General features: G+C 41.7%; 1 protein-coding gene across 5 annotated transcripts in view; it reads left to right on the top strand.

The window, feature by feature from the left end:
- Positions 1–4,029: 4,029 nt before the first annotated feature.
- PHF14 (PHD finger protein 14) overlaps positions 4,030–16,993 on the top strand; it is a 159,031-nt gene continuing 146,067 nt past the window's right edge. For all 5 annotated transcript variants that reach the window (XM_021538345.3, XM_021538343.3, XM_077787788.1 and 2 more), the window contains exons 1-2: positions 4,030–4,163; positions 5,217–5,327. In XM_021538345.3, coding sequence (XP_021394020.1) covers position 4,163; positions 5,217–5,327 — 112 coding nt within the window. In that variant the 5' untranslated portion in view covers positions 4,030–4,162. The remainder of the gene's footprint in view (positions 4,164–5,216; positions 5,328–16,993) is intronic.

Below are 16,993 nucleotides of genomic sequence, written 5' to 3'. Positions count from 1 at the left end.
ATGAATTCTCCCTTCTTTTTCCCTTACTGGAAGTAATCTGACTCTACTAGCATCTACAAAGGGGGAATTACCTTTTAATAGATGTTTTAATAGCTATAATCTTCCAAAGAATGATGAACAAAAGATAAACTGGTAGTTCTACTTAATTTCTGTGCTCTATGTTTTACTTACTTCTAATTACTACATTTGTTGGTAAGCCCTATCTTTGCAGTGCCCAGAACGTTAGAGAAACTGAATAAATTTTATGCACGTCACAGTTCTTTTCATTTTATTGATGCGGGTTTTTTTTCCTGTTGAGGAATAAGGGCAAGTATGCAAGCTGACTACAGGAGATAACAAAGAGTGCAGTACGTGCATGTTATTTTCAGAAATGAAAGTGTGAATGTGCCTTTGGAGAGGGAAAAAAAGGAGAGGGGAATAATATTTGGGAGGAGAAAAAGTAACAGAAGGGCTGAGTGGGTTTGAGTCATGGGATAGAGTACAAAAGAGGAAAGGAGGAAGGAGCAGTTGAGGAATGTGAGGTGCTAATGAGGAGCAGGGGCAGGCAGCCATTAATTAATTTTGTTTGATCACCTATTCCTGCCAGAAATATGTCTATAGAGACTGGAATAATTCTAGCATTGCAGCCTGTCCCAGAGGACTGAACTGAAAGTCAGACAATCCATACATCTGCTTTGACATTCTTATTTAAAGGATTCACAAATCCCTCCATTGTTCTACAGGATGCTCCTCTCCCACTGCCCGTGCTGAAAGCTCTCATTCATCGAAGCTGTCTACACTGCTCAGCCTGAGCTTCTATCTGGGCCAAATTTGGAGGCAGTTCTTTTTACTGTTCTTTCCTGTTATATGTGATTTGGGCTGTCCTGCCAATCACTGTGTAGGGGACAAGAGCAGGGGCTTGTCCATTGGCAGGGAGGAGGTTCAGCAGAACGCACTGCTGCACATGTTATCATGGATCTGCAGAGTCTCAAAGGATCTGAGCCCTGCTACTTGTCTTTTTAAGACTGAAATAGTGTGTGAAGGGAAATGCTAGGATAGGGATTGCCAGTCAAAAGGAAAAAAAAAATGCCCAGGGAATGAAAAACTCACATATGCCACTCCTCAGGGTACAGGGAAGCTGATCAGAGTTTGGAAGAAAACACTAGCGTTCATGGGCCAATAGCATATTTGGCTAGGCCTGGCAAAATCAGATCCAGGAAAAGAATTCACTTTGCAGCCACACCTCCTGGATAGCCAAAGAATTGATGGAGGAAACAGGAGCAGTGTAAACACATCAGCTATGGATGTGGTAAGACACTACAAAAACCCCAGGAAATTCACGCCCAGAATTAAAACAGAATTCACAATTACCTTTGGAATTTTCTGTCCTTCCAAAATACTCAAAATCAGAAACAGAGAAAATTATTGTTGAAAGCATTTCAGCTGCATAATTATATAATATACTAACCACCCATCTCTGTGTTATATTTAAAAACTTATATACCACCAACAAGCTACCCATCTTTGCAATGCCAGGAGGAGTTTTGGCTCTGGTACATGCAGCACTATGCTAAATGTAGCCCAGGCTCTGGCCACAGAACATATACTTGCCAAACTTTATGTCCCCTCCACTCTTCACCCTGATAGGGAAAATGTGTGCTAATGTCTTTACAAACAATTCCATAGGTGAAGGTATGGGTGTTAATGTCTTTGAAATGGGTTTTAATGTCTCTACTAACTTCAAACACAGATTTGTTATGGAGCTGTGAAAAACACCAATCACTTGTTTTTAGAATTTTTAAAAGTTTAATAATAACAAAATGGTTATAAAAATAGTAATACAATTAGAGTAATAAAAAGTTAGAGTTAGGACAATTACAAGACAATAAAAAGCAAAGAATCACAGACATCCAGATGTTTTTGGGCACTAAGCTGCCAAAAACATGCTTTGTGAACAAAGGAATAACCCTTAAAAACAACAGCCTGTTGCATATTCATATATCTCATCCATGATGCATAAATTCCTTACAAATTAAGAACTTTTCTTGTTTTTGTCAACTTCTTCCCCTTAATCCTGGTGGTTCCATAAAGATGGAGAGAAGGTGGAAGAATTTTTGTCTTTTCCAATAAGGAGGCTGTAACTCTTTGTGTCCTGTCACTGTTATCTCTGTGCAAAGAGTTTCTTGATTATCTTATCCCTTTCTTGAGCTAGTAAAAAAATCTTACATCACAGAGTTTCTATCTTAACATTACGTTATAACCTAAAACTATATTTAACACACCACTCAAGAGAATTAATACAGCATAACTTTCTAACATTACACATATAATATTCATTGTAATATTTGCGAAAAGCCAATCATAAAATACTCATTTTTCACAGAGCCCAGCCAACTTGGCTCCTGGAACAGACAGGTGGGAGTTTCTGACTTTTGGGCAGCAGGTTTGTTACAGAGCCCAGTTTGACTCCTGAAACAGAGAAGTGGGTCTGCACAAGCCCGAAGTTCTGAACTTTGGGGTAAAATGACAGGTTCAAGGGGGGAATATGTGGAAGGCGGTTCAGGAAGGCTGTACCTCCCTAGTACCTCAGCCAATGGGGAAAGGAACAGGGCAACATGCAGTGGGGTGTTCAGGATAAAAGGAGGCTGTGCCCTCTGAAACCCTGAGAGAGGAAATCCTGCAGGCTGGTGTGACCCAGTGGGCTCTCCCTTTATTTGAATAAAGTTGCAGGACTCCTGTGTCTCCTTTATGGACATTGACTTTTCATAGCATGATTTTCCCTACAGCCACAGAATGAGTTTGGCCCTACATTTATCCATCATGAAACATGTTACAGGTGAGTGATGAGATAATTTGCTTTCACAATTAAGATGTGAACATTGTATGTATGTTAAGAGAAGTTTTGTAGATATATAGTTATGTAAATGTCTTTCCCCCTTGCATTGTTTTCACTGGATGGCTTTGGTAGTCAGGCATTTGGGGAGGATTGGCTTGTTCCTATTGTAATACCTGACCTCCAATCAAGATGGAACAAAGATCTCCACCACTACATGGCAAGGAAGGAGTCGGCTGACAAAGTCTTTCGGAGGGGCTAGAGGTATAAAAGGCGGATCATCCATTTTGAATAGCATGTATCTGAGAGTCACAGGGCCTCCCAATGCTGTAATTTTTCCTTATTTAGTCTTTTTGTTGCATTTTTTGTTAAGATTTAATAAAGCTTTAAAATTTTTAAAAGTGAGCAGTTGTTTCTCACAAACACACATTTTCCAATTTTAAAACCCTTACAATCCTGTTGGAAGGTTTCCTTAGTACTATTGTTGGTCCTCAAGCTCATAAAGTCATACCTGTGTGCCAGAGGATCAGTTCTTTAAAAACTTTTGTGCAGGTGGCTCATTTTGGTGTGGGAGGGAGAAGCAAAAGGGAGCTCTGGAAAACCCGTGTGCGTGCAGGGGCCAGGGACAGCCCTGCAACCAAGGCAAAGCTGGGACTCTTGCAAAGGCAATGGCCCAGTGCTGCTGTCCATCTCACTATTAGGTTTTGTGCTTTTGAGCTCCCAGACTCATGTGATGTGGTCAAACAAGAATCCCTGAGATTTCTGTTGTCACAGAATCACAGAATGGTTTGGGGTTGAAGGCACATTGAAGGTCACCTAGTTCCAGCCGTGGGCTAGGACACCTTCAAACAGACCAGGTGCTCAGTGCCCCATCCAACCTGGCCTTGAGCAGAGCTTCCTAAAGTTTTTTTTTTTTCTTCCCTATGCAATGGATTGCTGCTCTTCAAAAGTGCAGGAATGAGCTTGACTATGCAATAGAGCCCACGAGAAACTCAGCTCTTCGAGCCGGGGTTAAACGAGAACAACTTTGTACAGCTTTTTCGTTTTCCACATGGGGAAATGGAAAAGTGCCCGAGTGGTTTTTAGAGCTGTTTTTTTGCAGGCACAACGGTGAGAACGAGCGGTTCTGCCGTGCGACAGGCCGCGCAGCGCCGCGGGCAGCGCCGCTCCCCGGCTTGCCTCGCCGTGCGCACGCGCCCAGGCGGCGCCTGCGCGGCGGGGCGGCGGCGCGGCGGGCGCGGGTCTGCATCCGGGTCGCCGCCGTGCCCATTGTCTGGGGAAGGGGCCCGGGGCTCGGCGGCGCTGCACCCGAGGGCCCCCGCCCGCCCGCCGCCCACCCGCGCAGGCTTTAGTAAGTGATCCGCAGCGGTTCTGCCGGCCCTGTTCCGCGGGGGTGCCGCTGTGCCCGCGGAGCGCCCCCGCCCCGAGGGAGCGGGCGCATCGCCGTCCCTCGGGCGTCCCACGGTCCCGGCTGCGCGTCCCTCTGCGTCTGGTGCCTGGCGGATCGCGCCGGGGCGCCTCCTCGGGGATGCGGGCTGCTCGGGGGCGCCTGGCGGCCCCAGCGCCCGCGCAGCCGTGCCGGGGCCGGGGCAGCCGTGCCGGGGCCGGGGCAGCCGTGCCGGAGCCGGGGCAGTCCTGCCGGGGCCGGGGCAGCCGTGCCGGGGCAGCCGTGCCGGGGCCGGGGCAGTCCTGCCGGGGCCGGGGCAGTCCTGCCGGGGCCGGGGTAGTCCGGCCGGGGCCGGGGCAGTCCTGCCGGGGCAGCCGTGCCGGGGCCGGGGCAGCCGTGCCGGGGCCGGGACAGCCGTGCCGGGGCCGGGGCAGTCCGGCCGGGGCCGGGGCAGCCGTGCCGGGGCCGGGACAGCCGTGCCGGGGCCGGGGCAGCCGTGCCGGGGCCGGGGCAGCCGTGCCGGGGCCGGGGCAGTCCTGCCGGGGCCGGGGCAGTCCTGCCGGGGCCGGGGCAGCCGTGCCGGGGCCGGGGCAGCCGTGCCGGGGCCGGGGCAGTCCTGCCGGGGCCGGGGCAGCCGTGCCGGGGCCGGGGCAGCCGTGCCGGGGCCGGGACAGCCGTGCCGGGGCCGGGGCAGCCGTGCCGGGGCCGGGGCAGCCGTGCCGGGGCCGGGGCAGCCGTGCCGGGGCCGGGGCAGTCCTGCCGGGGCCGGGGCAGTCCTGCCGGGGCCGCGCGGGTCCCGGCGCCTGCAGGGAGCACCAGCGCTCCGCCGGGAGGGCGGACCCGTGCTGCCTCACCTGTGGGAGCGGCTGTCCCCGGACCCCGGCGCGCTGCATCTGCCGACTGCTCTCGGGACTGCCCCCGTGTGTCACGCCCGTGCCGCCTTGCAATTTAAATGCCCTTAGCGATGCTGAGTTCTCTTTATGCCGGCCAGTAACAGCACTGTTTTTCTCCCTGCAGTGGACCGCAGTTCGAAGAGGAGACAGGTGAAGCCTTTGGCAGCTTCGCTGCTGGAAGCTTTAGATTATGATAGCTCTGATGACAGTGATTTTAAAGTTGGAGATGCTTCAGGTAAATATGCTTTCTCATCTCCTCGGTTCAGAATTATCTAATTTTTGGTTTATCGTTGCTCATTTAATATTTTATAGGAGGCAGAATGGTTGTAGTGAGTCTGCTGGGACTTGGAGCCTCTTGAAGGGAGTAACTTGATTGGATAACTGGGACTCTATACTTCAGTTGTGATTATTTTTTTATAACAGAAATCTCATGAGTGTGAAGCAAGTTTTGGTAGGAATATTTGAGTAGCTTTTGTGCAGACTGCCTTAACTGTATTTATTGCTTTTGAGTTCTTCAGTGTAGGAATCATTTTTGGAATATTCACTGTATTTAGTATTGCAATAAGAATCTAAAGCCATTTTGTTTTGGACAAGTCTGGATAATAGTTTGTTTTGGACTTATGAACTTGACTTTTTCTCAAGGTTAATTCTACTTGGTGAGTAGAAACCTAAAGCAGAAAGACAATCTGTTCTGGTTTTCATTGTTTTTTACAATAGACAAACTTAAGGTGTCCATTCAGATAGAAATATATGGAAATGTGTACACATTTAATATTAGAGGAATGTCCTCAATACAGAGTGTTGTTGCTTTGCAGTCTTTTCTGTATGTGCAGATTCTATGTCTGCAGTGAACATTCACAGAAACTAAAAATAGACAAGATGGCCAAAATAAAGTTAGTAAACTCAAGTATATTGAAGGAAGGGAGAAGAAGGGATAGGACCATGTTGGTCAATAAACTGCACATTGGATGTTCTGTGGTGTATGCTGAGGGAAATAAACAAGAAGATGCAGGATATATAAGATGTGAGGCAAGCATTATGACAGCTTATCAAATAACTTGACTTTGTTAATTCTGCAGTGGAGATGCTGGTGTATGTTTTGTGTGAATGTACTGTGCAAAAATATTCCCATTTAAAGGCTTTTTCTTTAACATTTTGGCAAGTTCCTCTGTATTGATGAACTTAAAAATGCTTAACAGTAATTCACCAGTGTCAGGGTTACAATATGCCCTAATACTTCTTGTCTGGTGTGGGTGGTTCGTTTTGTTCTCCTCAGAACCCCTTCCCCTAGACTTAGACATATTTCCCTTGGTTGTTTTGATAGAGCAGGCTGCAGTGGCTTAATAGAGTAAAACTGATGTCATCATTTCATTTTAAGACTTTGGAAGCTTGTTTCATCTACTCTTTTAATTGTGTTCTGAGGCTTTTTGATTCTTTCTTTTGAATAAGGATATAATTTGCCATAAAAGGAAATTATTTTTAATTACCAAAGAAAATCTCCCTGTTTTGGAACAATAATGTGGGCAAGATCTAAAGGAAGATGAGAATTGGAAAGGGAGTATGGGTGATGAGCACATAATTCAAAGCAGTATATTAGTTGGTCAAAAGACAGTAATTTATTAAAAATAATGAATACAGTTTTCTGACTCAACATTTTGTGAATGCAGAAGATTCATTTGTAATTGCTATACTTTTTGACTTTTGGGACATTGTGTATATACCAGAAGGGGGCTTGTCAGTATCTAGCCTTGAGTGTATTTCAAAATCAATTTATTTTTGAGCAAGTTGAATGGATTTTCCTTTAAATATGCAACTGAATTGAAACAAGCATACAGAAAAATCCAAGTTCTACTTAAAATGTTATTTTCTAATTGCTTTTTGTGTTCCTATATCTCAGGAAGTGTTGTTTTAGCATTTCCAAACTTATATCTATCATTTGTAGGAGAAATTAATGTTCTGTTTAATAGCACTTTGAAACAGCAAGAGAATTTGACATCTTATACTTTATATGAAGATTTTCAGCGTGGAAAAAATTTGTGAGGGTTTGGAGAAGTTGGGGAATAGAAAGTTATTACAAATAAGAGTTTCTTACATGTAATACAAGTTTAAATGAGTAGTTGCAGGAAATCTGAATCAGAACATCTCTGCTGGTTTAAAATGGAGCTGTTACTGTACAATTTGTTTGCACTTAGTCCATTTCATTTTGGCTGGAAGAATTGATTAAATAAAAGGATTTTCTTATACACACATACACACACACAGACATATATAGGACTCTCCATGAGCAGTCTGTTGCAAATCAGTATTTAGTATTTGCTTGAATTCAAAATGACATTGGTATCGTTTGCTTACAAAAGGAAGTAAGTGTGTCAGAAGTAAGAACCAGTTTGCATTGAGTATGAGCACAAATTCTAGGATGGTAATTCCAAAGCTCCATGACTTATGCTTATTTCGTTCACAACTGCATGTATAGGTGTTTAAAATAACAAAACAAAATAGAAAATTAGGCTAAAGGATTATTTAAATATGGAGTCAAAAGAATTCTGAAGTTGTTTTCTTCCTGATGACTGTGTTGTGTCTATATGTGTGACCTTTAGGATCTCCAGTGGTATTTACTAGTAGATGATGCTGTGCAAATATATGGGATCTTACCTTCATTGTTTTGCCAGATTTCTGGGAATATGCAGTTCAGTAAGTATTTAAGAAGTTGCTATTAAGTGCTTTAGGAAGCAGCTGGGATTTCTGAATTTTTATTTTCAGAGTCCTGGCACCTTGGTACATTTTTTCATTATAAAAAAATATTTTAAATCATCTAACCTCTGTTTCCACCAAAAAATCCACAGGCAATGTGGACTTTTACTTTCAGTGTAATTAATTTCTTTTCTTTTGGATTTAGGTCATCCCAGCAGTCAGTTGGCCTTTTCTGCTTAACAGATCTCAATGTTCTGGCATCTCTATAAAAATTGATTTTAGAACTGTTGCATTCTTGTAAACTTAATGTAAATAGTTTTCAAGCTTCTGGAATTTTCATTATGTTTATGCTGAACAAAGTAATTTTTAATGGCTCTTCTGTTTGTATTAGTGATGCCATATTCTAAAGTACTATATTCTTCTGGCTTTTGTTAAACATCTTGAAAAAAATATTCCATGAGAAAGACTGTCATATGTAATCTTAATGTGAGATCAATCAAAAAAACTCTCCCTTTGGAGTCAGAGTGTACAAACATGTGACTTGAAATGATGGTGCTGTAATATACTCAACTTAGGGCTTTTAATAGTGTCTTTCACAATACAGATCAGTTATTTGAAGGTTTGCTTTTAACTTAACTAAAGCATGCTTTGGGAATCCTTATGTTAAGGTTTTACTCTGCAATGGGAGCAGCTGGAGATACACTGATGTCAGAAACCAGAGTACAGGTTTAGAGTAATTCCCAGCAGGACTCCAAAGCAAGAATTTTCCACTTTTCTTCTCTCTCGTTGCTGAACTAAGTCAGTTTTGTCAGAGCACGTACTGAAATTGAAATCCCACAGAGGAATGTAGTGGTCCCTGCACAAGTATCATGTGTGAATTTAAGGACTGGTTCCTGTCGCAGGGTAGCTAAGGAGAAAATAACTGAATGCTGCCTTTGAAGAACTCATTCCTGTCACTACTTCTGCTGCTAGTCTTGTTGACTCATATTTTCACATACATTCTTTTTTTTTTTTTTGGTGTTGAGTGTGAAGCCTGACATACATATATATTATGTACTATTCTTGTAGTTGAAGTCAGCAGAAGATCTGTTTAAAACATGTAATGATCTACATAAATGCATATATTATCTATTCTTAAAAACCTGTGTCCTGATTTAGAAATAAAAAGTTGCAAATATTATTATCTTTATGTAACTTGTTTCCTCTTAGCACAATGGAGATTACACTTTTGCTTTCCTGTGCAGAATATTGTAATATAAAGAAGTGTTCATGAAGGATCAAAATACTGTAGTGTTTGACAGTACTGAAATCTTGATGCAGAAGCAAATATATTTGGTTTTTTGGACTAGACTTAAATGTTAGGCAAGGATAAAGTTGTTTCAGTAGACAGGGAAGGTAAAAGAATATTGGCTAGTTAATCATTAGTAAGTTATCATATATTTCCATATTAATATGTAGTTACTGAAACTGGAATTCACAAGGACTTTTTCTAATTGAGAAAATGGAAAATAACCAGCATTATGTTCTTTTAGAGTATCTTCATCCCAGGTAAAACTTCTGTCTATACAGATGTCTGCCACCCCAAGTAAAACTTTGGAGTCGCAGACAAGATTTTCAACTTCTATTTTTGTTGTAAACACTGGGATTTCTGTTATTCCAGGTGTTTGCTGACAAGCAATTGCTAGGGCACCCAATTTCATCAGTGTTCTAACTTTGTAAATGAGGCACTTCCTAATGATTCAAGTCAAAATTGGCAATCTTTAGTTTTATGTGGTTTTGCGCCTTGAATAGACATCTACTGAAATGTCATATGACATAATTATTGCCAGTGTAAAAGTGAGGAAGCTGCTTACTAAATGACTTTCCTTTGTTCCCTTTCCATATTTTTTTCTATTAAACTAAGTACTTGTTTTCTGAAATGTGTAATTGTGGATCTGTGGTCAGTTTTGTCTCCTGTTCTGCCCAGTCTCCATCTGCAGTTAATACATATTAGATATTTCTTTTCAAAACATTTTAGAAGAAAGTTTCTCTCTGTGAGCTGTAGCATCTTAATCTATATTGGTTTGGTTTTTTGTGTTCTTAATCATGTTATTTTGGACAGTTCAATTTTTTAAACTGCCAGCACTGCTGATGTTGAATTGCCAGCAGTCTACCAGTATTTAGTCATCATATGCAGAAAAACAGCATAGAAAGTCAGGGGCTTATATCTAACTGGTGTGTTAGATTTCTTAGAATTATGTTGCAAGTGAGGTATTAAGCCTTTAGTTCTTGCTTATAGTTTTATTGATCATATCATAATGGGCCTCTGTGTCTAATTAATAAAAAAATGTGGTCACAATTTTGCCAGTTACACAGCTCTACCTTTTGTAATTTAAAAATTCTTACTTTCTATATGTGACCTAGGTATACCCACCTCTTTTTTTACATCCATTTATTAATATTGTAGCTTTCTAGTTAATTTAAGCATTTCCTTCAGGTATTTTGGAGTCCTTATTTGTGATATCTAGATCAGATGTGTAGGAAGTAGAGCTGCTTTTGTGTGTTGGTGTAGCACATGTGCCAAGGATTTTTTGTGGTACTGGAGCTGTTCTTCTGTAAGGACGTTTATGGCCAGAGGCTACTGACAAACACTTTCAGTAGCGCTTGCTGCAGTTTGCCATCCATCAGGATACAGGCACCCGGGGTGAGGATTGTGTATGGTTCTTAACACGGTGTTTTAGCAGAGATCACTAATTTCATGTAATCTTGTCAAAGGCTAGTTGTTTGCCTTGTGGGGGGGGGGGGGGGGGAGGGGAAGAGGGTAAAGGACCAATAGAAAAGATGGTAGTGTTGAGTAACATTAACCTCACCTGCATCCTGGTTTTTGTTACTGCTCTCAAAAAGAAGTTATAAGGCCACTGTAGGCTATTTGTCACATGATGGCTATATTATTATTGAATAATATTATTTAGCAGTGATAACTTGGTAGTTGCTTTCTGTGTTGCATGCTCAGCTTTTCAGTGTTCCAGGATCCTTGATTATATTCATTGTAGGTAGCTTTGAGCACTTCAGAAAGACTCAGTCAGATAGGATTTGGTGCAAATAAAAGAATTTTCTAAAATGACTCCAAATGATCCTTGTCTACTATTTGGAATTTGTTAAACTTTGTTAGTGGAAGAGGCAAGTCCAAAATTGAGTCCATGATTGCCTTTAACCAGCTTATCCTTTCAAGTTCACTTAAAACAATCAATAAAGCTGTTTTTCAAAGGGCTGTTTATTAAGCTAAATACTGCATTGAAGAACCAGACTGTCTCCTGTGAGTGGTTGGCCAGGTACTTCTGGAGTGTAGCACTTGCTCTCTGTATACATGAATTTCTTTAGAATCTTGAAAAAAACCTAGATATTGTGGGTTGTCATATTTAAAATAGTTTGTAAAACGGTCCTGCAAAGAACCCCAGGAGGATGTTTTTTTGTTGACTCATGTAATGATTTCAGTACATTTACCCTGAAGTCTTGTGTCTCATACATATTATATAAGACGCCACAGCTGAGTGGAGTGTTTCTTTAGTACACTTTTTTTTTGTATGTTAATTCTGTAGCATAATGTTCTGTTCTTTTCAGAATTATCCTCTTTAGAATTGAGTGCCACCTGCTGTTGTGCTTAGTAGAGCTAAAGATACAAGGTATAGGGGAATAAATGATGTCTTTCTCCCAACTGTTATCTTTCTTATTTGTCCTCAGTGGAACTCTGTAATTCTTCACTATTTGATGGTATATCTGGCCCCATCTTTCACTTAGAGTAGCTGTACTTCTCTCCTATAGGGAATGACATGATATGGTTGCCAATTTGAAAGAGTCATTCTTTAAGCATTTCTTTCAAGGAGAAAATTTTATACTGCAGCCTCTTCCTCGGTAAAAGTGCAGCTGACAGAAGAAGACCTGCAAAAATTGCTGTTATTACAGAATAGCTCTTTGTAGAAAAGCACCTATCACAGTGGATGCATTCAGATTGAGGAAGGATATCTCTTACTATAGATATCTCTGGTGTGTATATGAATGTATAAAGGAGAGTAGAAAGCAAAATCTGCAGGCAGAAGGCAAGAGAAATTGAAGGAGAGAAATGAGTGAAAATAGTGTTTATTTGCTCTCTGCTTTAAATTATTGCATTGTGTTGTATTGATGTACAAGAATCAATGTTAGTAAATTAGAGTGCTGTTAGAGATCAAACTATATCAAGACTAAGATTCCGTCCAAAACAAAATGAAACCTTAAATTGGCAAGAACTCTAAGACTATTTAGAAATGCATCAGCACAGTTAAAGCATCAAAACAAATGTCTGTCATAGATTTATGGTGGGGAAATAATGAAAGCTAAGTTAAAAATTTCAGTTAATTTTAATGTGGCAAAATCTTCTATTACCTTATTTACAGTAAGACAAAGAGTGTACATAGACACTTGGCAACTGTGAAATGAGATACAAAATACCTTTTGCTTTGAGTATACATACGGCATGTAATCTGTGATATGTCTAGTATGAGAGTATAGCTTTAGGAATTACTTGTAAAATGTTTATGGGAACTGGCAAGTATCACAGAATTTTAGCATTGTGTACTCTGGAAAAGACTTTTAAAGGTAGAGTCCAACTGTTTTCCTAGCACTGCCAAGCCCTCCAGTAAATCATGTCCTTAAGGGCCGGACTACACATCTTTTAAGTATCTCCAGGGGTGGTGACTTAACTACTCCTGAGGAGCAACCTTTTCTGTGAAGTTTTTCCTAATAGCCAAGCTAATCCCCCCTTGTTGGAATTTGAAACTATTTCATCTTGTTCCATCACTTGTTACATGGGAGGAGAGACTGACCCACCCCCTGCTATGCCCTCCTTTCACGTGGTTGTGGAGAGTGATAAGGTGTTTCTTGAGCCTCCTTTTCACCAGACTTCTGCTCCAGACCTCTCACAGCTCCACTGTCCTGCTCTGGACACACTCCAGCATGTCAGTGTCTTTCTTGAAGTGAGGAGCTCAGAACTGGCCACAGTATTTGAGGTCTGGCTTCACCAGTGCCTGCCAAGTACAGGGGGACAGCAGCTGCCCTGGTCCTACTGGCTTCACTATTGCTGGTACAGACTAGGATGCCATTGGCTTTCTTGGCCACTTGGGCACATGCTTGGTCTTGTTCAGCCAAATGTCAGCCAGCACCCCGCACTCTTTTCCACTGAGCAGCTTTCCAGCCCTTCTGCCCCAGTCTGTTGTGCTCCATCATCTTGATGGCATTCAAGATGATCTGTTGCATGACCTTCCAGGGTCAGGCTGGCAGGACTGCCTGGAGTTCCCTGGATAACTCCTGACCTTCTTGCAGATAGGTACCACATTTTTTTAACTTTTAATCATGTGGCCCTGGTTAGCCAGGATTGCTGGTAAATGATTGAATGTGGCTCATTTGGGCCCACAGACCTGTGTGGGTCTGAGAGATGCAGCAGATCACTGACCATTTCCCCTTGGATTATGTGCTTCATTGTGCTCCCTGTGTCTGTCTTCTAGTTCAAGGGGATGGCTGCCCAGAGAACAGTGGGTCTTGCTGTTAAAGACTGAGGCAAAGAAGGCATTGAGTACCTCAGCCTTTTCCTCATCCTTTGGCACTCTTTCCTTCCTCATTCAGTAATTTGTGGAGATTGTCTTTAGCCTTTGTTATATTGATTATGTATTTTTTATCTTTTATGGCAGTACCCAGATTAAGTTCTAGTTGGTCTTCGGCCCTTCTGATTTTCTCCCTGCAAAAAATATTCTCCCTCACATAATTCCTGAAGTCCTTTTGAGTTGCCTGCCCCTTCTTCCAAAAGCCGTAAATTTTCCTTGTTTTTCTGAGTTCCAGTCAAATCTCTCAGCTCTCTGTTCAGGCACATCAGTCTTTTTTACTGCTGGCTTGTCTTTCAGCACATAGGGATGGCCTGCTCCTGTGCTTTTAAGATTTCCTTGAAGAATGTCCAGCCTTCCTGGACTGTCTCCCAAGAGACTCTGCCGACCAAGCCTTTTGACAGGGCATCATCTCTGAAAGTCCAGGATCGAAGTTCTGCTGACTCCCTTGCTTGCTTGTCTGAAAGTTACTGTTTCAAGTTTGCTCTGCCCAGAACACCCTCCAGTCATCACATCACCCACAAGGCCTTCTCTGATCACAAATAATAGGTCCTGTGGGGAATCTTTGCCAGTAGCCTCCCTCATTGTCTGTGTTAGACAGTTATCTTCCACATGCTCCAAGAACATTCTGGACCAGTTCCTCTCGGCTGTATTGTGTTTTCAGCAGGTATCTATCTGGTAACTTGAAGTCCACTGTGAAAATAAGGGCTAGTGGTTGAGAGACTATAGACTGCTTATAGACTATTTCACTTTCCTTTTCATCCTGGTTGGGTGGTCTTTAACAGACTCGCATCAGTATTGCCTTGTTGGACTTTCCCCTCAATCTTATCCTTAAACAGTCATATCGTCATTATACCCTAGACAAAACACTCCTAAGGTAGGGGCTACCCCACCACCTCTCCTTCCTTACCTGTTCCTGCTAAAGGGTTTATAGCCATCCAGTGCAGCACTCTGGCTGTCCATGTTTTCTCATGTCTCCATGTGTGCAACTATGTCATAGTTTTACTGCTGCTCACTGGCTTTCTGCTCCTCCTGTTGCCTGTGCTGTGTACATTGGTAGAGACACTTCAGCTGGGCTATTGATCTCTCCAGCTTTTTCGGGGAAACAAGCTCTAAGTCTTACCATGATCATTTTCAGTCACATTTGTGTTTTCTAGCATGTTATAACCCTTGTGTCTTTACAACTGCACAGATCTCCATTCCCTACCTCCACTAAAGTGACAGATCAAAGAAACTTTCTAGCATGTTGTCCCCCAAACAGTGGTGTGCTGCCCCCAGGCATATCTCTAGGGAACTCAGGTTTATTCCTTTCCCCCTTCAAATCTAATTTACTCTTTCAGTGAGCCCTGCTAAGTCCTATGCGAAGATCCTTTTCCCTCCTCTTTGTATCTGGTGTACCCTGTATGTTGCCAGGCCTGGTATCCTATAAACTAACCCATGATCAAAAAACTGTTTGAGATAATCTGAGTCAACCCCCTGCCTTGGTCAGAAACTTCTTTCACTAGACCAGATTGTCTAAAGCCCCATTCCACCTAGCCTTGAATATCTTCATTGTTGTGGCACCTACAGCTTCCCTGGACAACCTGTTCCAGTGTCTCATCATGCTCATTGAAAAGTTTTCTTGTGTCCAGTCTAAACCCTACCCTCTTTCAGGTGACTTTTTCTGTCACCACAGGGCTTAGTAAAAAAATCTTTCTCATAAGCTCTGTTCTCCCTGGAGCCTTCTCTTTTCCTTGCTGATCCACCCCAACTCTTTGAGGCTGTCTTCATGGAGCATTGTAGCATTCTCACCATGTTTGTGTTCTTTCCATGGAGGTACTCTCTCTTACTGAGGAAAGGCTGAGAGAACTAGGCCTGTTCATCCTTAATAAGAAACAACTGAGTGGGGACCTCATCCCTTCTATCAGTATCTGAAAGGAGGTTGTTGAGGATGGACCAGTCTCTTTTCAGTGCCAAGCAATAGGACAAGAGGCAGCAGGCAGAAAGTGATGCACAGGAAGTTCCACTTGAATCTAAGGAAACATTTCTTTAGTGTGCAGGTGACCAAGCACTGGGACAGATTGTCCAGAGATTTTGTGCAGTCTTCCTCACTGGAGATATTCAAGAACTGTCTGCATACAATCCTGGGCAGTGTGCTCTGGGATGACTCACTGTGGTCCTTACCTATCCTGTGATTCTTTAGCCAAAGAAATTATTGTAACTTGAAAACAATTCTTTTGGATTGCATGTTAGTTAATACTGGTTTTATTTCTTGTGTACACCTGACTCATTTTCTACTCTTTCAAAACTTCAGTTAATTATCTTGTACTTTGATTACTATAATTAAAGGCTAATAGGTGTGGAAAAATGACTGAATTATGTTTTTCTCAAAGACCATAAAAAAAACTTGTGTGTTTTCTGGATCTCTGAATGTTAGAATGTATGTTGGAAACTTTTAGTTTTTAGTAGCTTGTAAGAGGATGAGTAACTTTGATGTCCTAATCAGTAATAATAGCACTTATGGACCTTCTATGTCATTAGTTATATAATCTCACTGAATGCTTCTACATGCAGGTGTACACAGTAAAACTCACCACTATATTAAAGTAACAACTGGCAGTCATTTGTAATGTTCTTTGGGGTGGTAAAAAATGCCGTATGAAATGACACACTGTGCACACCTACCTCAGTGTCTGTTTATTTGGATTTATACAGAGCTGGGTATGCAGATAAATTCTCTGTGTAAGGTGATATTGAGTGGTGGAGATTTTTGTGTTGTAACTAAAGCAGTTAAGGTTTTTTTTTTTTTAAATTTGTGAGCATTGATGTGTTTCATCTTTGCATCTGTATGACAGTGGATCAGGAACTTGGTGATGGCTTTGAGCAAACTGAAAACTCTAGCCACTGCCTAATTGATCTCTGCATTGGATCAAGAAACTATATTTTCTTTTCAAAAATTAAAAAAAAATATTTTCTGAGTTTTCTGTCATTAAAACAATACTATGAATGAAAAGCAGTAGGTTCATATAAGATGAGATAACAAGGTAGATGCTGTTTATAAAGTTTAACAAGTTCACATGTCATTTTGCAATATTTTTTTACATGTGCTTTATAGTAAAAATCTCTCTTTTGTATAAAAATCTTTCTCTATTCTTTTCTGTTGCTCATGTTGGCATGTGTTAATGAAATTGTGAGTGCACACAACAGTAGTATGCAAGGTATGAGTAGTGTAAAGTTAATGCAGTGTAGTGCAGCTGCAATTCTGAGTGAGGCATAGTTTATGTTGGATTAATAAGTGAACTAACCTTGGAAATTAAAGGAGCCCTCAAACCCAGAAAAACAAAGATGTATTAAAAATGAAGGTGTGGGATTAGCCATATTATTATTAGTAGTAGCTATGTAAACTCTTCATTTTGTAATTTCAAACCTCTTCTATTGGATAGCTATTTTATTTTGAAGGTGTAGAAAACACCTTCAGAAATTAAAAACTGGAATACTCTTTCTTTAATATGTGACTTCACATGGAAATTACTCTGTGCTACTGCTTTTTGTTAATACGAGCTGCAGTTCAAAGGAACTTACAATGCTCATTTAATAAGTTCTGCCATATTTTTTTTTTTTT

Source organism: Lonchura striata, chromosome 1, assembly GCF_046129695.1.
Source record: "Lonchura striata isolate bLonStr1 chromosome 1, bLonStr1.mat, whole genome shotgun sequence".
Taxonomy (NCBI): domain Eukaryota; kingdom Metazoa; phylum Chordata; class Aves; order Passeriformes; family Estrildidae; genus Lonchura; species Lonchura striata.
The sequence above is the reverse complement of the archived record's forward strand: the minus strand, read 5'-3'. Positions and strand labels throughout refer to the sequence as shown.